We start from the raw sequence: 21054 nt of genomic DNA on the forward strand, positions 1-21054 counted from the left end.
TGCTTGAGCCCAAGGAGTTGGAGGCTGGAGTGAGGGATGATCGTACCACTGCACTCCAGCCTAGGCAGCAGAACGAGACTCTCTCTCAAAAAAAAAAAAAAAAAAAAAGAGTAGTTTGATGATCTAAAGCAAAATGGCGAATATCAAATATCAAGTACAGATTTTATCTATGAGATGAACTAAGAAAGAGTTCATTTGACCCCTGGATGGGTTTCTGGGCCATTTGACTTGCATTGTTTTAAATGGAGGGTGGACTGATGATAAAGTAAGAAGTGTGTGTGTGTGTGTGTGTGTGTGTGTGTGTGTGTGTGTGAAAGGGTGTCTACTGGATTTCTTTTTGTCTTCCATACTTTCCTTCTTTCGATCTCTACTGTCTCAAGTACAATAACAGCTATTCAGGAAGAGCCGATATTACTTGGCTGACAGCAGCAAAACTGTTTCTTTGCCACACTGGAATGTAACAATCTCTCCAGTATTATCTCTATGTGAGAGTTCAAAGAATTATAGTCTTTACTGGTTTCCGTAGTGTAGCGGTCATCACGTTCGCCTCACACGCGAAAGGTCCCCGGTTCGATCCCAGGCGGAAACACTGGTGCTCTTTTCCCTAATGGAAGAATGTTATTTTCAGGTTTCACCGAACCAGCAATTCTGGTTCCCTTCTTTCTCTTCCACCTTCCTACTGCCTTTTAGAAATTTTTATGGTATTTGGAAAGTGATTTCAAAATAAATTTAGGCCGGGCCTGGTAGCTCACGCCTGTAATCCCAGCACTTTGGGAGGCCGAGGAGGTGGATCACCTGAGGTCAGGAGTTTGAGACCAGCCTAGCCAACATGGTGAAACCCCATCTCTGCTGAAAATACAAAAATTAGACAGGCGCGCTTGTAATTCCAGCTACTTGGGAGGATGAGGCAGGAGAATCTCTTGAACATTCGAACTGGAGGTTGCTGTGAGCCGAGATCGCGCCACTGCGGTACAGCTTGGGCGACAGAGAGAGACTCCGTCTCAAAAACAAACGAACAAATACAAAAAATAAAAATTGCAAACTGATGAAAACCATGCGTTGGCCGGGAATCGAACCCGGGTCAACTGCTTGGAAGGCAGCTATGCTAACCACTATACCACCAACGCCACGACGGAAAAAAAGCACTTCTCCGTATATCCTTAATAGGGGGAATCACGTGCTTGGCTGAGCGATACCAAATCACACGGGGGTGTTTTTCCCTACCGCACCGGAAGATGTCGCTCTTGGGCATTCTGCGCCGTACGCCGCCAGCGCCACTCCGCGAGGTCACCCCTAACGCCGCGGACGTCTTGGTACGTGCCTGGAGGTGTCCAATCCCAGGCCGCCGCCTGGGCCGCTCAACTTCCGGGTCAAAGGGGCCTCAGCCGGCGGGTCCCCCGTGTCCGCCACCGCTGTCGTCCCCCACGCCCGCCACTTCCGGGGCCGCAGTCCTGGGCATGGAGCCGCGAGCGTGAAGCGCCGCTGGCCCCGGGACGCCCTGCCCAGCCCGGCCGCCACCCCGCGCCCCGGTGAGCATCGCCCGCGCGCGTCGTCCCGCCCCGGCCGCGAACCTGAACCCGCCATTGACCGGCCCCGCCTCGGCTCTGACCCTGCACTCGCCATTGCCCGGCCTCCTCGCACCCTGGCGCCGTCATGCACCAGTCCCTGGGTCCCTCCGGCCCCCTGCCTCGTTTCCCCTCCGCCCTGGGCCCCCCTCCACTTTCTTTCCCTCCTGGATTCCTGCGCTGGCCAGGCCACCTCCTAGTTTCTCCCCTTCCCGGCCTGGCCTCCCACCCATCCCGTTGCTGCCCAGGCTACCCGGCTCTGACCCCTTCCGGGGGTGACCGCACCCAAGAACGCCCTCGCTGCTGCAGATCTTGACACCCTGTCCCCTTCCGTGCAGGCTCTGGAGTTCCCGGTCTCCCTCTCCCCATGCAAACGCTATATGTGCACAGAGGCCACTTCCCTGGACCTGCATCCTGTCATCACCCCTTTACCCCTTCCCCCCACCTTCGCCCCAAGGCTTGGTCTCCCTCGACCCAGTCCTGATCCTCAGCCCCACTTGATCCCTCTATTAAGGTCATCCAGAGACCGGTTTTCCTGCCGAGGCGTTAGTGGTGTGGTTAGCATAGCTGCCTTCCAAGGGGCCGGCCCACAGGGTCCAGCCCCCTTCTCTCAGCCTCCCTTAGCCGCCCACCTTCTTCCCACTCAGCCTTAGGCCAGCCCTGACACTTCCCTATCCAGGCTGCCTCTGAGCTATTGAAAGTGGGCTATGCCCTTCGCCTCCACCCCCTGATCTTTCCCTGGGGCTCCCTGAGGAAGTCACTTGCCTCCTCAGCAAGAACCAACCTGCTTTCGAGTAGCTGGGACTAAAGCCCAGGAGGTGTGGACTGTAGGCACCAATCCCTGCATTCCTCGTCTGGGTCCCGGGGGAATCGGCGCCCGTGGGATGGCTTCTCTCCCAGATTCTGTCCAGGGCATGGAGGCAGTGCTGCAGGGCTTCCAGGCAGAGCTAGAATCTAGCCAGGTAGAATCAGATCTGGCAGTCTGCAGCTTCTGAGTGAAGGGGAGACTGAACGGCTGGCCAGTGCTTCCATTAACCTGTCACCTTCATGACACATTTATCCTATCAAGGTCTGTGTCCCACGCCTGCAGCTGGAATGGAGGCTCTCTGGACCCTTTAAAAGGTCAGTTGTGCTGGGGTTTGGCAGCCAGGAAGGCTGGGGTGGGGGCTGGTGGGATTCCTTTGCCTGCTGTAGAATATAGAGATTGGCAGGAAATGGTTTTTTGTGGCTCTGGGTCGTTGTCTTCTCCAGGGCAGTGGCTGCAACTTTCTGTGCACTCGCCGAAGGCTTTTATTTTTACCCCTGTACCCCTCTAGCTGCCCCTGGGAGGAACTTTCTGAAGGGTTCTGGGATAGAAAGGGGAGAGTGCTGATTTCATCAGGATGTGGTGGAGGGGTGGCTGTATCCCCTACGCTGCCTGACCTGATCAGTAAATGGTGAGGATTCTGGTTCCGTGGCCCCAGGCGTAGATACTGTCATCCCGTGTTCTCGATGGGGAAGTGGAAACTCGGAGAGGTTCAGTGACTGCCCCAGAAGTAGCAGAGTTAGGATTTGAACCCCTCTCTCTGACACCAGAGCCCACGCTTTTCACCACTGGACTGAGAGTGCAGCCAGTGTTGCTTCGTGGTAACTTTACACTTAACCTCTTCCATTAGATGTGAGACAGTCTCAGTCTGTCGCTCAGGCTGGAGTAAGTACAGTGGCGCGATCTCAGCTCACTGCAACCTCTACCTTCTTGGTTCAAGTGATTCACCTGCTTCAGCCTCCTGAATAGCTGGGATTACAGGCTTGCACCACCACGCCCGGCTAATTTTTGTATTTTTAGTAGAGACATGATTTTACCATGTTGGCCAGGCTGGTCTTGAACTCCTGACCTCAGGTGATCCACCCGCCTCTGCCTCCCACAGTGCTGGGATTACAGGCGTGAGCCACGGCGCCCAGCTGGCCCTTTCTTCTTTAAGCCTTTGAGGAACTGCCTGTCATGGGACCTGGCTTACCTGAGAAGGTATTTGGGTGTCAACCACACAAGGGGTCCCTTTGACTTTAGACAGCATCCAGGAAAGGACAGCGGCTCATTCAACCTGAAATGCTTTTCGAGGGCCAGGCACTGTCTGGGCTCAGGCAGTCTGCTGGGACCAGGATAGATGTGGCCTGCCCTGTAGAGCTGACCTTCCAGTGCTGAGTGCCGCCTCACTCACAGCAGGGTTTCTCAGCCTCGGCACTGTGACATTTAGGGTTGGCATGGTAGAGGGTTGAACAGCATCCTTGGTCTCCACCGGCCACGTGCCTTCCTGCACCGTCCCAGTCATGGTAACCAAAACTGTCCCCTAAAGGGGCCAGTTATCCCCAGGCGAGGCCCCCTGGGTTAGGGGATACCGTGGACCCCCAAGAGACTCTGTGTCCCCTGATCCTCTGCTCAGGTCCCAGGAGGCTGCACACATTGAAATCCCTACCCTGAGTGGGGAGAAAGGAGGTGAATCCCAGGAGCTGGGGGTTCCCCTGGTTTAGAATGCTGATCCCATGGGAAGTTTATCCCGGTATTAATATGAGTGTAGGAGCTGAACTCAGGTTTCTTCCCACATAATGGATGCAGGGGTCTCCGGCTTGACACTGCTGAAATTTGGGGTGGATCTTTCTTTTTTTTTTTTTGAGACGGAGTTTCGCTCTTGTTACCCAGGCTGGAGTGCAATGGCGCGATCTTGGCTCACTGCAACCTCCGCCTCCTGCGTTCAGGCAATTCTCCTGCCTCACCCTCCTGAGTAGCTGGGATTACAGGCACGCGCCACCATGCCCAGCTAATTTTTTGTAGTTTTAGTAGAGACGGGGTTTCACCATGTTGACCAGGATGGTCTCGATCTCTTGACCTCGTGATCCACCCGCCTCAGCCCCCCAAAGTGCTGGGATTACAGGCTTGAGCCACCGCGCCCGGCCACTGGGGTGGATCTTTCTTTAGTTCTTTCTCTGAAGAACTCTCTCTAGGGTGGGTCATCCTGGGCACTGTGGGGTGCTAAGCTGCATCCCTGGGCTCCACCCACTCCATGCCAGGGGCACCCAAAGTTGTAACAGCCATAAACATCTCCAGACATCACCCAGTGTCCCCTGTGGGGGAGGGGCGAATCATCCCCAGTTGAGAACCGCTCTCCCAGGGGAAGGGGAGCACAAGAATGATGGTCCAGGCCATCTTCGCGTCTGGGTGTAGTGATGGGGCAGTCAGGTGGCATCTTCAGATGGGCGCTCAGGAAAGACCTCTGAAGAGGTGATATCAGGACCCACAGGGTAAGAAGGAGCAAGTCCTATCCAAAGCAGGGAACTGGCATTTCAGGCTGAGGGGCGTGCCGTGCAGACCGCAGTGTGCTGGGAAGGAGGGTGTGTTGAGGGACCAGAAGGAGGCTAATGAAGCCGGAGGTCACAGTCAAGGGCAAAGCGAGAAGCCAAGGTCACCAGGGCCATCAGGAAGCATCCACAGTGAGGAATTTTGGATTCTTCTGTTTCCAGCAGGTGCCCTGGGGTGGTTTCCCCGGACTCACTTGAAATTCCCAGGGAATTTCACAGAAACCTCCTGTTGAGAAAGATTCGAGTCTGTCCAATGCCGCAGAGCCTGAAGCATCCATCATCCCTTCACAATGCGCTTGGCCTCAGGGTGCTCCTTGGAGGCTTGGAGGGCGGCCTGGAGACATGGGGAGGGGGTGACAGGGGCAGGAGAACCCACTCCCCACCTGCCCAGGTGGCAGCCCTGTGGTCTCTCTTCCCGCTCGCCCGCAGGCACCCCTGCCCTCCTGAGGTCAGCTGAGCAGTTAATGCGGAAGGTTAAGAAGCTACGCCTGGACAAGGAGAACACCGGAAGTTGGAGAAGGTGAGGCCGGCCTTGGAGGCCCTGATGAGTGGGGACGTGGCCCAGCTTCCGGAATTCCCCAGTGAACTGAGCTCTGGAAGGCCCCTTCTGTCCCTCTCCCCTGGCTTCCCCCGCACTTCGCCATGTCCCCAAGGCTGTCCTGGTTATTTGAAGCGAGGAGGCGGCATGTCCTTGCGCGGGGTCTCCCCTCAGCACTGTGGACGTTGGGGCTGTAGTGTTCTCTGGGGCGGGGCTGTCCTGGGCACCGCAGGGTGCTAGGCAGCGTCCCTGGCCCCCACCCACTCCATGCCAGGAGCTCCCTCAATTGGGACAACCACCAGTGTCTCCAGATATCACCAAGTGTTTGCTGGGGGCAGAATCACTGCTGGGTGAGAACCACTGACCTCACTGGAAGCATGTGGGTTTTGGGGTCCAAGGGATTGGGGTTCCACTCCCCTTTCTCGCGGGGTGACGTTGGACAGGACATTCAGCCTCACTGAGCTTATTTGAGGAAGACCTCAGAACTGAAGCGCTCTCCTGGAGTCAGCTGCGGATCGAATGCAGTTAGACACGCAGCCCCGGGGCAGTCAGCAAACTCCACGTCTCAAGCCCTGGCAGGAGATGAACAGGCGGCAGGAATTCCTCAACCCTGCGGACATAACTCAGTATAGGGTTTCGGTTTGTTTGTTTGTTTTTTGAGACGGAGTCTCGCTCTGTCGCCAGGCTCAAGTGCAGTGACTTCGATCTTGGCTCACTGCAACCTCCGCCCCCGGGTTCAAGTGATTCTTGTGCCTCAGCCTCCCAAGTAGCTGGGATTGCAGGCACCTGCCACCATACCCAGCTAATTTTTGTATTTTTAGTAGAGACGGGTTTCTCCATGTTGGCCAGGCTGGTCTCGATCTTCTGACCTTGTGATCCGCCTGCCTCGCCTCCCAAAGTACTGGGATTAGAGGTGTGAGCCACCGCGCCCGGCCAGTTTCTAATACTCTAAGGCGCGTTTGCTTTGACAGAGCACACGCAGTCGGGAAGGGAATGGAAGAACGACCTGGGGAGACAGGGATGGTATGAAGGGCTCTGACTTCCCTGGCCGTGGGCTCTAAAACCGGGCAGTCCTGGTATCTGGCGGGCACATGCCTTAGGGATCCGTTACCGAAGGTGATCCGTGTCCCTTCCCTGTACACCCTTAGTGTCCCTTCTGGGCACAGGCTGCAGAGTGACTCTGTATAGGTTGCTCATCAAAGCTAAAGACCTGGACAGTGCTGGGGGCAGTTTGGGTGGCACAGAGGATGGCGTGCTATTTCCCCGGCAGCCCTTGCTTGCGGGGGCACTTGCCTGGCCCGGGCTAGCTGCCTGAAGTCCACTTTGAGGCATTTCCCCATCCAGTGCATGGGTAGGACCCTGCCTCCCCACTGCCATCTGCCCCTTGCCCCATGTCAGCCAGTGGCTTCTGACTTTCTTTCTGTCTTACCACCTTGTGGTCTGCCTGAACTCAGAACCGCAGTTAGCATTGAGAATCTGCTTCCTTCTAGGCGTTTGAATACTTCCCCCAACTCTGACTACTTCCCCCAACCCCTGCCTGCCACCGAAGCATCAGCTCAGACGCTGAGATCACAGCGCTTTGGAGCTGGGCGCCGTGGTTCCACCCCCTCATCCCAGCTATTTGCTAGGTTGAGATGGGAGGATTGCTGGAGCCCAGGGATTTGAGACCAGCCTGGGCAATATAGCTAGACCCATCTCTCTCTCTCTTTTTTTTTTTGAGATGGAGTTTCATTCTTGTTGCCCAGGCTGGAGTGCAGTGGTATGATCTCGGCTCACCACACCGTCGGCCTCCTGGGTACAAGCGATTCTCCTGCCTCAGCCTCCCGAGTAGCTGGGATTACAGGCGTGCATCACCACGCTTGGCTGATTTTTTGTATTTTTAGTAGAGAAAGGGTTGCTCCATATTGGTCAGGCTGGTCTCGAACTCCCGACCTCCAGTGACCCGCCAGCCTCGGCCTCCCAAAGGGCCAGGATTATAGGCGTGAGCCACCGCACCCGGCAAGACCCCATCTCTTAAAAAAAAAAAAAAAAGAAAAATTAAAAAAGGACATCCCAGATCTGCCACCCGGCCGTGACAGAGACCATGCCAGGAGGTCTGGAGCTGTTTGCTGGCGGCCTCACAGGCCGCACAGGCACCTAGCTGATTGGCTGAAGGAAGGCGTAGGTAGGCTTGAGTTAGTGGCCTGGAATCCACTTTCATCTCTGCAGCTGTGTAAACTCTTGACTCCCCTGAGCCGCAGCATAGGGTGGTGCTAGGTGGAGAAGGCTCTGCACAGGCTCGCCTCCCTCCCTCACTTGCACCAGCCTCTCTGCAATCCGGGCTTTGCCTCCAGGTAGAAGAGAGGTGAACGCAGAGGGCCAGGCTCTGGCACCGAGCTTCGGCCTGTCCGGAGCCTCAAGCTAGAGTCTAGCCACCGCCGGAAGATTCCTGGAAGTTCCTGCCGATGTTTCATTTCATTTCTCATCTCCGGGATCGAATTTTTGCTTCTTGGGCTATCTGTGGTGATCAGAGGCAAGATGGGTTTTGTTATTGTTCTTTGCTATGGAAATAAGCCACGTGGGTCTGCAAGCGCTTCCGGCCAGGCTCTCAGCTCATGGGTGGCTCTAAAGGTCACATTTTTTTTTCCTTTGCTGCCATGAGCCAGGCTTGAATTGGGGCAGCACAGCATAGAGGGGTGCCTGGGCCACTGAGAGGAGCCCCCAGGCTCAGTTTTCTGGGCCTGTTGCCAGCAGTGGTCGGGGCTGTGTGGGTTCTTTTTTTTTTTTCTTAACACACAACTTTGCTGAGATGTGTGGGTTCTTGGGCGTTCAGGCGGTCCTGGTCCCAGCCCCTGCCTAACACTGCTGGTGGCTCCCTGCTGCCTTGGAGGGGAACCGCCTGAGGTTCCCCTCAGGCGTGACCTGAGAGCCCCGTAAGTGCTGTGACCTGAGAGCCCCGTAAGTGCTGATGTCCTTTGGTTCGTGTCTTCATTTCAGTCCTGTGCGTGACCTGAGAGCCCCGTAAGTGCTGATGTCCTTTGGTTCGTGTCTTCATTTCAGTCTCAGGAGGAGGTGAACTAATGAACCGTGCTCCTTCTGGCTGGAGGGCAGGACACGCTGGCCCTGCCTGGATGGGGTAGATGAAACAGGAAGCATCTTCCCCTGTCCTTTCTTTGGGGCCAGCGTTGGAGAAGCGCCTTTGGAAATCAGCCCACAGCCGTACTACTCAGAAGCTGCCTTCCCACGGGCCCCCTGCCCCATGGGCCTTTTGTACGTCCCAGGCTGAGGCGGTCTCTGCTCTCCTTGGCTTCTGGGACCTTCCCATAGGACATGGCTGTCTCTCAGAGCACGGCACATGAAGCTCTCTGGGCTGCACTGTGGCTTGTCCTGCTACAATCGCTGAGCTTGTCACATAGCAGCTCAGGGGGAGGCCAGGGGCCGGGCGGCCTCCACCAAACCCCTTTTGCTCATCCACTCGGCTTTGATTGGGAGCGAGTTCCAGTGCCCTCCTAGCCTCAATTTCCCCACCTGTAGAATGGACTGTCACAAGCCCAGGTGGGGTGATGATTGCAGGGCCTGATCTTTCGAATGCGCTTAGTGACATGCTTGTGGCTCTTTCTTCCTTCCCTCTCAGAGCGGGCTGGGGTCCTTTCTCTGGCAGTGGTCACCCTGTGGAGTCTCCCCTTGGCAAGAGGCAGAGTCTTGCAGGAACTGGCACGCTGCAGAGTCAAGGTGGCCGGCTCATCTGTGCCGTTGACTTCTCTAACACCCGGTCCCTGCTGTCCACTCCCGCGGGTCTTCCCACTTCCTCCAAGCGAGCAGCGACTTCCCCGAGCCAAGCTGTTGGTCCCGGAGGACTGGCCTTCCATTAAGGTCATCAGTCACCCGGAGCCCTCAGAGGGAAGCGAGACCAGCCCCATTGCCACCCTTTCTAAACCACTGGCTCTCGCAGAACTGGGTCATCGCAGCTATGTTTAGATTTCTGTAAAACAAATATTTGCCTGGCCAGTCCAGGCAGGTCGGGGAGTGTGCTAAGTGGCAGGAGTGAAAGTTGGGATGGTGGGCGCCATGACACAGCAGTGGCCGCTCTCAGTGGCTCCTCTGTGCACCCGGCACGTCCCGAGTGGGAGGAGCAGGTGGGATGCTGTTTGGGGAAGGGTGTGCACACTCGCCCTCTCACCTGCGTCTCCCACATCCGCGAGGCTCTGGCACTTCCAGTGACGGACAGGTGTCTCCCTGGCTGGATATTGAGCCAACAGCACAGGTGACCGGGATGGCTTTTCATTCCTTAACGCCCTAGCCTCTCCTGAGACCCAGCGTGTCTCCCAGCGGGCTCAGTGAAAGAGAGTCATTCCACAGTGCTCCGTAGAGTACCTGCCACGTGCCAGGCACCGCCTGAGGTTCTGGAAGCACAGCTAGGAATGGGACAGACGTGGGGGAGTGGGGGAGGCAAGGGTCCCATGAATAACCACTGTGAGGAAGGTGGGGGGAGGGGGACAGCCAGGTGGCGTGTGAAAGATGACTAGAGAGACCAGCTTCAGCGTGGATGGTTGTGAAAGGTTTCTGAGGTCCTGCCGAATATTTTAAGCTGAGATCTGATTAGAAGTTGGTCAAGCAGGCCGGGTGTGGTGGCTCACAGCTGTAATCTCAGCACTTCGGGAGGCTGAGGCACGTGGATTACTTGAGGTCAGGAGTTCGAGAGCAGCCTGGCCAACATAGTGAAACCCTGTCTCTACTAAAAATACAAAAAAAGTAGCTGGGCGTGGTGGTGGGTGCCTGTAATCCCAGCTACTGGGGAGGCTGAGGCGTGAGAATCTCTTGAACTTGGGAGGCAGAGGCTGCAGTGATCCACAGTCACACCACTGCACTCCAGCCTGGGTGACAGAGTAAGACTCTGTCTCAAAAACAACAACAGAAAAGTATATATATGTTAAAGAAGTTAAGCAAAGTGAGGAAAAATGTGCTCGAAGCAGGAGGGCCAGCATGTGTGGAGGCCCTGCGCTGGAAAGGAATCTGGCCTGTTTGAGGAGCTGGGTGAAGGTTGGTTTGGCTGGGGCACGGGGACAAGGAGGATGATATTCAGGGGCCTGGCAGAGGTTGACAGCAGACTTGAGGTAGTGGTGAGGACTGGTTTTGTCACAGGGGCTGTGGGAAACCAGGAAGGGATTTAAGTGATGGGGTCTCGGCAGTAGCTGTGGAACGTCCTGGTGGGAGGCGGTTTCAGTCATTCAGCCAGAGCCCAGCATGGTGGCTCACACCTGTAATCCCAGCAACTTGGGAGGCTGACGCAGGAGGATTGCTTGAGGCCAGGAGTTCAAGACCAGCCTGGGCAACATAGTTGAGATCCTCATCTCCAAAAAAAAGAGTTTTTAACTTTTTTTTTTTTTAAGATGGGTTTTTACCATGTTGGCCAGGCTGGTCTCGAACTCCTGACCTCAAGTGATCCACCCACCTCAGCCTCCCAAAGTGCTGGGATTACAGGCGTGAGCTACCACGCCTGGCAGAAAGTTTTTAAAAATCATTCATTCAGCTAGGTACTGTGGCTCATGCCTGTAATCCCAGCACTTTGGGAGGCTGAGGCGGGTGGATCATGAGGTCAGGAGATGGAGACCATCCTAACCGGTAAAACCCCGTCTCTACTAAAAATACAAAAAGCTAGCTGGGTGTGGTGGTGCGTGCCTGTAACCCCAGCTACTCAGGAGACTGAGGCAGGAGAATCGCTTGAACCCAGGAGGCGGAGGTTGCAGTGAGCCGAGATCTCACCACTGTTCCAGCCTGGGCGACAGAGAGAGACTCCTTCTCAAAAAAAAAAAAAAAAAAAAAATCATTCATTGGAGAGGTGATGGTGGCTTGGGTCTTAGCAGCATTAGTGACATGAAGAGAAGGGGACTACCCCAAGAAGTGTTTAGGGGGCGGGGAGGGTGGCACAGGTGCAGCTCGCCTGGAAGAACCTGAGTGTCTCGCATGGGGCAGCGTGGGGGCAGCTTGCGGGTAGCCCCGTTCTCCCTTCTCATGGTCTTTGCTTCATCCCTGCAGCTTCTCGCTGAATTCTGAGGGGGCTGAGAGGATGGCCACCACTGGGACCCCAGCGGCTGACCGGGGCGACGCAGCCGCCACGGATGACCCAGCCGCCCGCTTCCACGTGCAGAAGCACTCGTGGGACGGGCTCCGGAGCATCATCCACGGCAGCCGCAAGTACTCGGGCCTCATCGTCAACAAGGCGCCCCACGACTTCCAGTTCGTGCAGAAGACGGACGAGTCTGGACCTCACTCCCACCGCCTCTACTACCTGGGTAAGCTGGGCCCTGCAGGCCGCCTAGGCGGGGGCAGCGTCTGGGGCCGCGGTTCCCGGGTCCTTTCTGTTCCCAGAGGTCTGTAGGAGTTGGAAGATCTGCTTGGGTGGCCAGGCCCTCGGCGTGCTGTCCTTCAAGGCTCAGCCACAGATGGCTCTGACTACAGGGAAGGACCGCTGCGGGCTGGGAGGGGACGTCCCCGAAGCGTCAGCTGTGCAGGGAGCTGTGCACAGGGCAGCCCCGCTGCTCCGTGTGGCCGGGATGCTGTGGCTGAAGCTGGCCCGGTGGCTCTGAGCCCGGAGATTGTTTCCAGTGCTAGTCAGCCGGGTCCACCCCCTGAGTCACTTCCCAGCCACCTGGTCCGGGCTGGGTGGGGCTCGTGACGAACAGGACTGGGCTGAACCATTCCCGGAGGGAGTAGGGAGTAATTCCAGGATGAGCTCGACGCGGAGGTGCGTCATACAGGGTCCTGAGGCTCCGGGAAAGCCGCCCAGATGGTGGAACCGGGTCTGCCGCGAGTGACACACAGGGCAGCTTGCCACGTACCTGCAGCCCCTGCTGCAGGCCCTGGGTCGTCACTTCCTCCCCTGGGCACGTGCCTGCACGCGGCTCCTTCTGCATCGTCCGCAGTGCCTCGTGGGATTGGGCTCCCCTGCACCACGAGCGCCGTCAGAGCCTGGGTTAGACTGCACGTCCTCCAGTAGCCTCTGCGGCCACTGCGGGCCTGGCTCCCGTGAGGTGGGCCGTGGATATCTTGACACTGCCCGCTGCTCGCAGAGACCTTAAGAGCTGGGAGGAAGGACACCTTGGAGAGATCAGGCGGGCCCATGTCTTTGAAAGCAGTGTGACACACAACTGGGAACCAAAGGCAGAGCCTCTCCCACTTGGCACCATGGGCATTGGACCTGGATCGTTGTTTGGGGTGGGGTCGTCGTGGGCACCGCAGGGTCCTGAGAAGTGTCCCCGACCTCCACCCACTTCATCCCAGGAGCAGCCACATCCCAGTGGTGACAACCACAGATGTCCTCCAGACATGGCCAAGTATTCCCTGGGGGTGGGTGGCTCCAGGATGCTTGTCCAGGCTGGCACACTCATCCCTGGGACTCACAGAAGAGCCCTCAGCCCCTGAGCCCAGGCCCGTGTGTGCTGCGGCCCCCAGCCAGCGCTGGAACCAGTAAATGGGCATCATCCTCTGCTGGAGGCTGAGCACATGCTCACAGCGGTGACTGAGGTGGACACCAGGTGGTCACCCTCTTCCCGCCGTCAGCGCAGGCCCTCTCCACAGACGGGCTGTGTGGAAATCAGATACTGGTTTGGCAAACAAAGAATTTAAAAGGAATAATCATCCGAAACTGGGATCGGCAGGTGACAGCCGTCTTCAGAAATCAAGTTTTCCTGGTCCCCTTTAGTTTCCTGACGTTTTTGACTGTTCCCAAGCTGGGCAGGAGAGTCACCGTGACAGAGATCATATGGCCCATGTGGCCGAAAATATTTACCGTCTTTCTTTTATTTCTTATTTTTTTTAGAGATGGGGTCTCACTCCATTGCCCATGCTGGGAGTGCTGTGGTGCCATCACAGCTCGCTGCAGCCTGGAACTCCCTGGCTCAGGTGATCCCGCTGAACTCAGCCTCCCAGGTAGCTGGGACTATAGGCATGTGCCACCATGCCCAGACCATTTTTTGTATTTTTTGTAGAGATGAGGTTTTGCCGTGTTGCCCGGGCTGCTCTTGAACGCCTAGGCTCAAGTGATCCTCCTACCTCAGCCTTCCAAAATGCTAGGGTTTCAGGTATGAGCCACTGCACCCGGCTTTTCTGGCCCTTTAAGAATGCTGGCCAATTCTAGGAGAAATTGGACTGGAATGCCTTGAGTTTCAGTTACCTGAGAGAGCTTGTCTGCCACGACCACAAGTGTCCAGACCAAGGCTGCCATGGGCCGCTGCCTCTCTTTTTCATCCTGCAGTTCCGTGGCCTCATGGGCCCCTCGTGCATGTCCACGGTCTCAGGCCACTTGCTCCCATTGGGGTTGCTGTCCTGGTCAGGGTGCTTGGAGGAGCTTTCTGTGGCTGCCATTGTGATGAATGGTGTCCGAGTTAGTGCCATACAGCAACAGAAAGTGATTCTCTTACAGTTCTGGAGGGCAGAAGTCCAAGATCAAGGTATCATCAGGGTCACGCTCCCTCCAGAGCCTCCAGAGGAGAACCAGCCCTGGCCTCTTCTAGCTTCTGGTGGCAGCCGGCATCCCTTGGCTTGCGGCCACAACATTGGAACCGCTGCCTTGATGGTCACACAGCCCCTTTCTCCTCCTCCTCTTCTGTCTGAAATTTTCCTCTGCCTCCTTTTTTTGGTTGTTTCGTTTTGAGATGGAGTCTCTGTCACCCAGGCTGGGGTGCAAGTGGTGCGATCTCGGCTCACTGCAACTTCCGCCTCCCAAGTTGAAGCGATTCTCTTGCCTCAGCCTCCCAAGTAGCTGGGATTACAGGCGTCTGCCACCACACCCAGCTAATTTCTGTATTTTTAGTAGAAGTGGGGCTTTGCCACATTGGCCAGGCTGATCTCAAACTCCTGTCCTCAGGTGATCCGCCTGCCTGAGCCTCCCAAAGTGCTCAGATTACGGGCATGAGCCACTGGGCCTGACCTGCCTCCCTGTGATAAGGACTCATGATGCCATCGGGCTCACTTGGGTAATCCAGGATCATCTCCCCAGCTCAGGAGCCTTCACTTAATCCCAGCTGCACAGGCCTGTCTCTCTATATAAGGTCGCCTCACACCCAAGCTCCAGGATGTGGACACCTCTCTGTCAGGGCCATCATTCAAGTCTCCATGAAGATGCTAAAAGGGACAGAAACTCTCCAAGCTAGCTGAGCCACGAAGCACCCCTTGGAGTAAAGGGAGGGGGCGTCTTATGGAACCCAAGAGCAGAAATTCCCGAGGACCTCAGGAAGCAGTGCCTGGGAACTGCAGTCTTCCAGAAACCAGGCATCTGTCCGTGTGTACCTCTCCATGGATCCACCCCACCTCTCTGCTCACCTGCCCTCCGCAACCCCTCCACGGCCCCCAGGATTCCTTGCCTCAGGTTCTAGCCACCAGCAGAAACAGAGGAGCTTTCTCCAAGTTTCCAGGACAAGGAATCGGATTGACTTTGCATAGATGAGATTGTGGGGTCGTCTGCGGCTTGTGTGTGCGCGTGGAGCTGGGGCCGGCAGGTCTCACAGTATACAGGAGGTGCTGAGGGCCCACCCTAGTGGGCATGAACTTGGCAGAGACCCCAGAATGTACCTAGAGCAGCTCAGACATCAGACTATCCCTTTTGGGGTGACATTCACCCTTCAACTAATCCAGTCTGTCACTTAGCACACATCACATCACATCCAGATTCTTGGAGCAGGCCTCCCTACAGCCCCTGAGTAATAACACTTCTTAGCACTAGCCAGTGTCCAGACTCCAAGGCCAGGCCTGGCCTGCTGCCCAAAGCATAGGACTCGTCCCCTCTGCTCCCTCTGGGGACCTGTGTCCTCAGCAGGCACCAGGTTTGTTGTGGGGCATGTGGAGCTAATCACTGGGGCCCTCCTGCAGGGCTCTTTCGGATCCACATGGTAAAGCCCCCAGTGTCCAGCTAGCGGGACCAGCGGGGAAACGTGCAGTTCCTGCTCCCGGTAAGGTAGGCTGGGGCCGGCTGAGGTTCCAGGCCTGAGACTGCAGCATTGGATACGCCCCTGTCCCATGCAGATCGGCCTCTCCCGGCTGCAAACAGTGACTTCTGTGGCTGGAGGAGGCCACAGGGTTCCAGGCAGCTCTGGAACTCCCTCAGAGGGAAAGCAGGAATTCTTGTCTCCCGGCACTCCAGGCCAAGATCCAGGGGAGAGCCCCAGCCCTGTGTGGATCACAGTCCCCCGCCGGGCCAGCCACTGGGGCCACAGTGCACGGTGATGGGAAGTGGTGTTTGCACAGGCCTGGGTCACCAGGGCGTGGGTGGATGGCAGGTTGGCAGCAGGCGTGTTTGCAGGGGCAGAGCTGGTGAGGGAAGTCCGAGGAGGGACGGGTCAGTAGAAATCCACAGCTCTTGGCAGTCATCTCCAGCCCTTACCTCAAAGGCCAGTTGTCACCATCATGGTGCCACCAGCAGCTTGCCCGAGGAATGTGCTGGCAGGGGCCATTTGGTGATCACTGATTAATCAGCCTGGAGGGAGGTGGCCCCAGCGTCCTTGACAAGGCTGTGGCTTTGGCTTCCTGTTTAGAAGGCTCAAGCTCTCCTGAGAGTCCCCGTTGGACCAGGCCGCCCCAAGTGGGACACAGCCACCCGGCCCCTCCCATCCCTCCTCCTGGCCCAGGGTGCTTTTAAAAATTGAGATGTCATTCACATTGCACAATTTCACTTTCGAAGGTGCGCAGCTCAGTGACCTTTAGCCTTGCACTCACAGAGTTGTGCAGCTATCAGCCCTGTCCACTTCCAGAACATTCCACCATGACAAAAAGCAACCCCATCCCCATCAGCCATCACTCCCCAGCCCCGGGCAACCACGAATCCACTTCCTGTCTCTGTGGATTGGCCTGTTATGGGCATTTCACATGAATGAAATCACACATCACTTGACTCATCCCCACGGGCGGCTGGACTGTCAGGGTCCTGGCAGCTTCAAGGGCTCATAGAGGTTGTGTCATGTTTCCAGCACTTGGGTTCTTTTGCTCACTCCCAACTCTCCACACGATTTTTCTCCTTCCCATACACATCTCACTGAACTTTGCATTTTTTGTAAATCCACTTTAAAAGGAATCCTGTACATCTAATCTTTTTCTTTAAGTACGTCTTTCCATCACTACTGTACTTCACAAGCACACTCCATCATGCATAGGGAACTTGTGTTCCTTGCCACGATCAGAAGTTGCTGTTTCTTTCTTTAAAACAACAAACAAGAGATTTGGGTCTCTTCCTAAGCCGGCGCTCAGCAAGGAGGAGGCCACATTCAGTTTGAGCGCTAAGATCGTGAAGCCCAATGGCGAGAAGCCAGATGAGTTCGAGTCTGGCACCTCCCAGGCTCTTCTGGAGCTGGAGGTGAACTTGGACCTCGAAGCTCGGCTCAGGGAGCTGAATATTATGGCAGCCAAGGCAATTGAAGTTGGTGTTGGTCACAAAGCTATCATCTTTGTTACCCTTCCTCAGCTGAAATCTTAACAGATGATCCAAATCCGGCTAGTATGCAAATTGGAGAAAAAGTTCAGTGGGAGGCATGGTGTCTGTATTGCTCAGAGGAGAATTCTGCCTCAGCCAACTCGAAAAGCCGTACAAAAAATTAGCGAAAGCGTCCCAGGAGCCGAACTCTGACAGCTGTGCACGATGCAATCCTGAGGACTTGGTCTTCGCAAGCGAAATTGTGGGCAAGAGAATCTTCATGGACCTGGACGGCAGCGGCTCATAGCGGTTCGTTTGTACGAAGCACAGCAGAACAATGTGGAACCAGGGCTGAAACTTTTTCTGGTGTCTGTAAGAAGCTCACGGGCAAGGATGTTAATTTGAATTCCCAGAGTTCAATTGTAAACAGAATATGACTAAATCAAATACATGTTCACAGTAACGAACAAACAAACCGGCCGGGCGCCGTGGCTCACGCCTGTAATCCCACCACTTTGGGAGGCTGAGGCGGGCGGATCACGAGGTCAGGAGGTAGAGACCTGTCTGACTAACATAGTGAAACCCCGCCTCTACTAAAAATACAAAAAATTAGCCGGATGTGGTGGCCTGTGCCTGGAATCCCAGCTACTCAGGAGCCTGAGGCAGGAGAATCACATGAACCTGGGAGGCAGAGGTTGCAGGGAGCCGAGATCCGCACCACTGCACTCCAGCCTGGAGACAGAGCGAGACTCCGTCTCAAAAAAAGAAGACACTTTTATTTTAGGTTCAGGGGTACATGTGTAGGTTTGTCGCGTAGGCACACGTGTGTCACAGGGGTTTGTGGTACAGATTGTTTCGTCACCCAGGTACTAAGCCTAGTACCCAATAGATATTTGGTCTGCCGCTCTCCCTCCCCCGCCCGCCACCCTCCAATAGGCCCCAGTGTCTGTTCTGCTCTGTGTGGCCGTGTGTTCTCATCATTTAACTCCCGCTTATAAAGTGAGAACACGTGGTATTTGGTTTTCTGTTCCTGCATTAGCTGTCTGAGGATAGCGGCCTCCAGCTCCATCCTGTGTCCCTGCAAAGGACGTGATCTCATTCTTTTTTATGGCTGCATAGTACTCTGTGGTGAATATCTACCACATTTTCTTCAGCCAGTCCACTGTTGATGGGCATTTAGGCCGATCCCATGTCTTTGCTGTTGTGAATAGTGAGCAGCTTCTGTCTCATCCCACTGAACCCACAGCTGCAGTCACCCCAGAAGCAGCAGCAGGGGAGTTCCCACAAAGGAGTGCCCTCTACCGTCCTGAGATGGGGCTGATTGGGATTCCAAAGCAAGGAACCGTAAATGCCAGGGGGATTAGTCTGAAGCATTTCCTAGGTGGCCTTCTGTGCAGGGTGGGCGTCAGCGTCCTTGCGACAGGCGTCGGAGAAAAGTGCATTCTCTACCCCGGGGTGTCCTCAGCAAGGAGGTCAGGGTGTGGAATCGATGTGAGGGTTGAAGGATTTTGGCTCGAGGCCGGGGCTGGCTTTCAGGGTTTATCAGTGCCTGGGAATGTCCTAGGCCCTGGTTCAAGCCTGTAGGGAGAAACCTGCAGCTGGCTGGGCCATAGAGGTCAGGGCACTCACTCTGTGGTTTTCATTCAGGACACACAAAGAAAGCAGGGGAAACTGGGGGACCCTGCAGCTGCCTGTAACAATAAATAAAAATGGCACAGATACTATTTATTAAGCACTAATCTCAGAGGCACTGAGCTTGTGGCCTTCCTGTTCTCCGCTTCTTAAAAAAGCAAGCGAGGGCCGGGCATGGTGGCTCGCGACTGTAATCCCAGCACTTTCTGAGGCCGAGATGGGAGGATCACCTGAGGTCAGGAGTTCGAGACCAGCCTGGCCAGCATGGTGAAACCCTCTTCTCTACTAAAATTACAACAAAATTAGCCAGGCATGCTGGCGGGTGCCTGTAATCCCAGCAGGAGAATCGCTTGAACCTGGGAAGCAGAGGCTGCAGTGAGCCGAGATCACGCCACTGCACTCCAGCCTGGGCAACAGAGCGAGGCTCTGTCACAAAAAACAAACAACAACAAAAAAAACAGCAAACGAGTATGAGGAGGTCCTGAAAAGAGGACAGCACCAATCTGAGGCTTCCTCCTGGAGAAACTCAGGGTTGAAAGCGGAGGGGCCACGGAGGGGCCAGGCTCCCAGGTGTCTGTGACTCGTCGTTCACTGCGTCATGTTTGTGGGCTGCTGGGCAGCTTTATGCTTGGAGGGGCCCTCCTGGTTTTCCAGGAGAGAGAAAACCAAGGCTTCCCGGGAATTACCGTCCTGCTTCTGCCATTCGCTTTATTAATGACAATGGTACTGTCATCCAGCAAATCTAAGACACAACCAGTTGGAAGATACGCAGTTATTTTATTTGTCACTAAGAAACGATTGCACCTTCCACAGTAAGACCCATCCCAAGCTCAGAGACGCACGTACGTGGAAAGCCGCGGCTTACTGATGAAATACACTGATTTCGCGTTGCGTCTGTTTCTTACCTCATGTAACCCACCCAAAACCCTCACTTGGCAGCTCCCACTACTGTCATTTGCTGCGGAAGCTTCGATTAAATGGGTGGTTTGAGGTCAGGGGTGATTCTGCCCTTGCAAGGGACACTGGGAGATGTCCGGGGATATGTGTGGTTGTCACGACTGGGCGGTGCCCCTGGCATGGAGTGGGTGGAGGACACGGATACTGCTCAGAGCCCCGCAGTGCCCAGGACGGCCACACCCCGGAGGATGGTCCAGGCCTGCATGTGATCAGGGGCGAGGCTGGGAATACTGGACTAGGTGTACGTTTCCCCATTTTATTTTTTTTTAAGGCAGACTCTTGTTCTGTCCCTCAGGCCGGACTAAGACGCAGTTTTCCCCTTGTTGCCCAGGCTGAAGTGCAGTGGTACGATCTTGGCTCACTGCAGCCTCTGCCTCCCGGGTTCAAGCAATTCTCCTGCCTGAGCCTCCTGAGTAGCTGGGATGACAGGCATGTGCCACTGTGCCTGGCTAATTTTTGTGTTTTCAGTAGAGATGGGGTTTCACCATGTTGGCCAGGCTGGTCTTGAACTCCTGACCTCTAGTGATCTGCCCGCCTTGGGCTCCCAAAGTGCTGGGATTACAGGCTTGAGCCATGGCACGTGGCCCTCATTCCTTTTTGACAGTTTTGCCCTCCCTTTAATTCTACATCAATTTAATTCTTGTCCTCTGCTGAAGCCTTGATAAAGTAGGGCCTTGGAGAGCCAAACCCAACCTGTTGAGAGCTGGTTCCTGTTCCTGACTGGGGCCTTGTTCTCTTGTGTGCGATTTCTTTTTCTTTTCTTTTTTTTTTTTTTTTTTGGCCGGGGGAGGTGACAGGACCTCACTATGTTGCCCAGGCTGGTCTCAAACTCCTGGGCTCAGGCAGTCCTCCTGCCTCGGCCTCTTAAACTGCTGGGATTACAGATAAGAGCCACCGTGCCCAGCCTCTGCGTGCTGTTTCTTTGGTAATTTAGGCCATGAGATTCGGCAGAAACATCTCAGGTGGAAGGCCCTTACTGCCTACATATGCAAACCCAGGATCCATCGCTTTCGAGGAGGGCCATCCCGCCAGCGGCCTGGCAGAATGTCCCAGAAGCAGAGGGAACCAGCTGGGCCCAGCCGCAGGGAGCCAGCATCGTGGCTGAGGGCGTCTCCCCATCCTGAGCCAGGGTACCCATTCTAGGCGTTTCCTTTCTCCCCGTAGGGATGCCGTATGGCAGCCGAGAGAACTCCCTCCTGTACTCCGAGATTCCCAAGAAGATCCGGAAAGAGGCTCTGCTGCTTCTCTCCTGGAAGCAGATGCTGGATCACTTCCAGGTGAGCTGTTCACTTGGGCCCTTCCGTGGGCGAGGAGGTGGACAAAGGCCAGCCCCGCGGGCTGCACACACCTTCCGTCGCCTCTCCCGCCCCACCTGCTCTGAGTTCCTGCAAACCGTCCGTGCTCTGGACTCTGGTGGGTGGGTCTTCCCTCGTCCCCACCACCTGTACTCAAGCAGCAGAGAAACTCTTATCAAAAGCATCTCTTCCCTTCAACAGCATCACCAAAGACTGGGAATTAACTTGGCTTGAGGCCCTTTTAGAGAGACCTGTTAATCGTTATTCTTATCCAGCGTTGACTCTCTGGGATGGTGGAGGGATGAAAATGGCTTTTGCATTGGCATGGTTTTGTGTTTGATGATTGGGAGGCCG

At 55.6% G+C, this 21054-nt stretch overlaps 1 protein-coding gene and 1 non-coding gene across 6 annotated transcripts in view; both read left to right on the top strand.

The window, feature by feature from the left end:
* Positions 1-516: 516 nt before the first annotated feature.
* Positions 517-589, top strand: TRNAV-CAC (transfer RNA valine (anticodon CAC)). The gene has a single exon. It is a non-coding gene; the product is annotated as a tRNA-Val (tRNA).
* A 1883-nt stretch (positions 590-2472) lies between these two features.
* Positions 2473-21054, top strand: part of DPP9 (dipeptidyl peptidase 9) — a 51638-nt gene continuing 33056 nt past the window's right edge. The window contains exons 1-4 of one of the 5 annotated variants that reach the window (XR_010344379.1): positions 2473-2687; positions 5328-5418; positions 11452-11708; positions 20570-20682. Coding sequence is in view for 4 of the 5 variants with exons in the window: in XM_064382053.1 (XP_064238123.1) it covers positions 5189-5418; positions 11452-11708; positions 20570-20682 (600 nt within the window). In the remaining variant the exon portion in view is untranslated. Of the gene's footprint in view, positions 2688-4740; positions 5419-11451; positions 11709-20569; positions 20683-21054 lie in introns of those variants that run through there. The other 4 variants (XM_012436335.3, XM_064382053.1, XM_012436334.3 and 1 more) reach the window with 4 other exon arrangements.

The sequence above is a fragment of the Aotus nancymaae genome, unplaced genomic scaffold, assembly GCF_030222135.1.
Source record: "Aotus nancymaae isolate 86718 unplaced genomic scaffold, 86718_ANA_hifiasm-v0.15.2.pri h1tg000028l, whole genome shotgun sequence".
In the NCBI taxonomy this organism is placed as follows: domain Eukaryota; kingdom Metazoa; phylum Chordata; class Mammalia; order Primates; family Aotidae; genus Aotus; species Aotus nancymaae.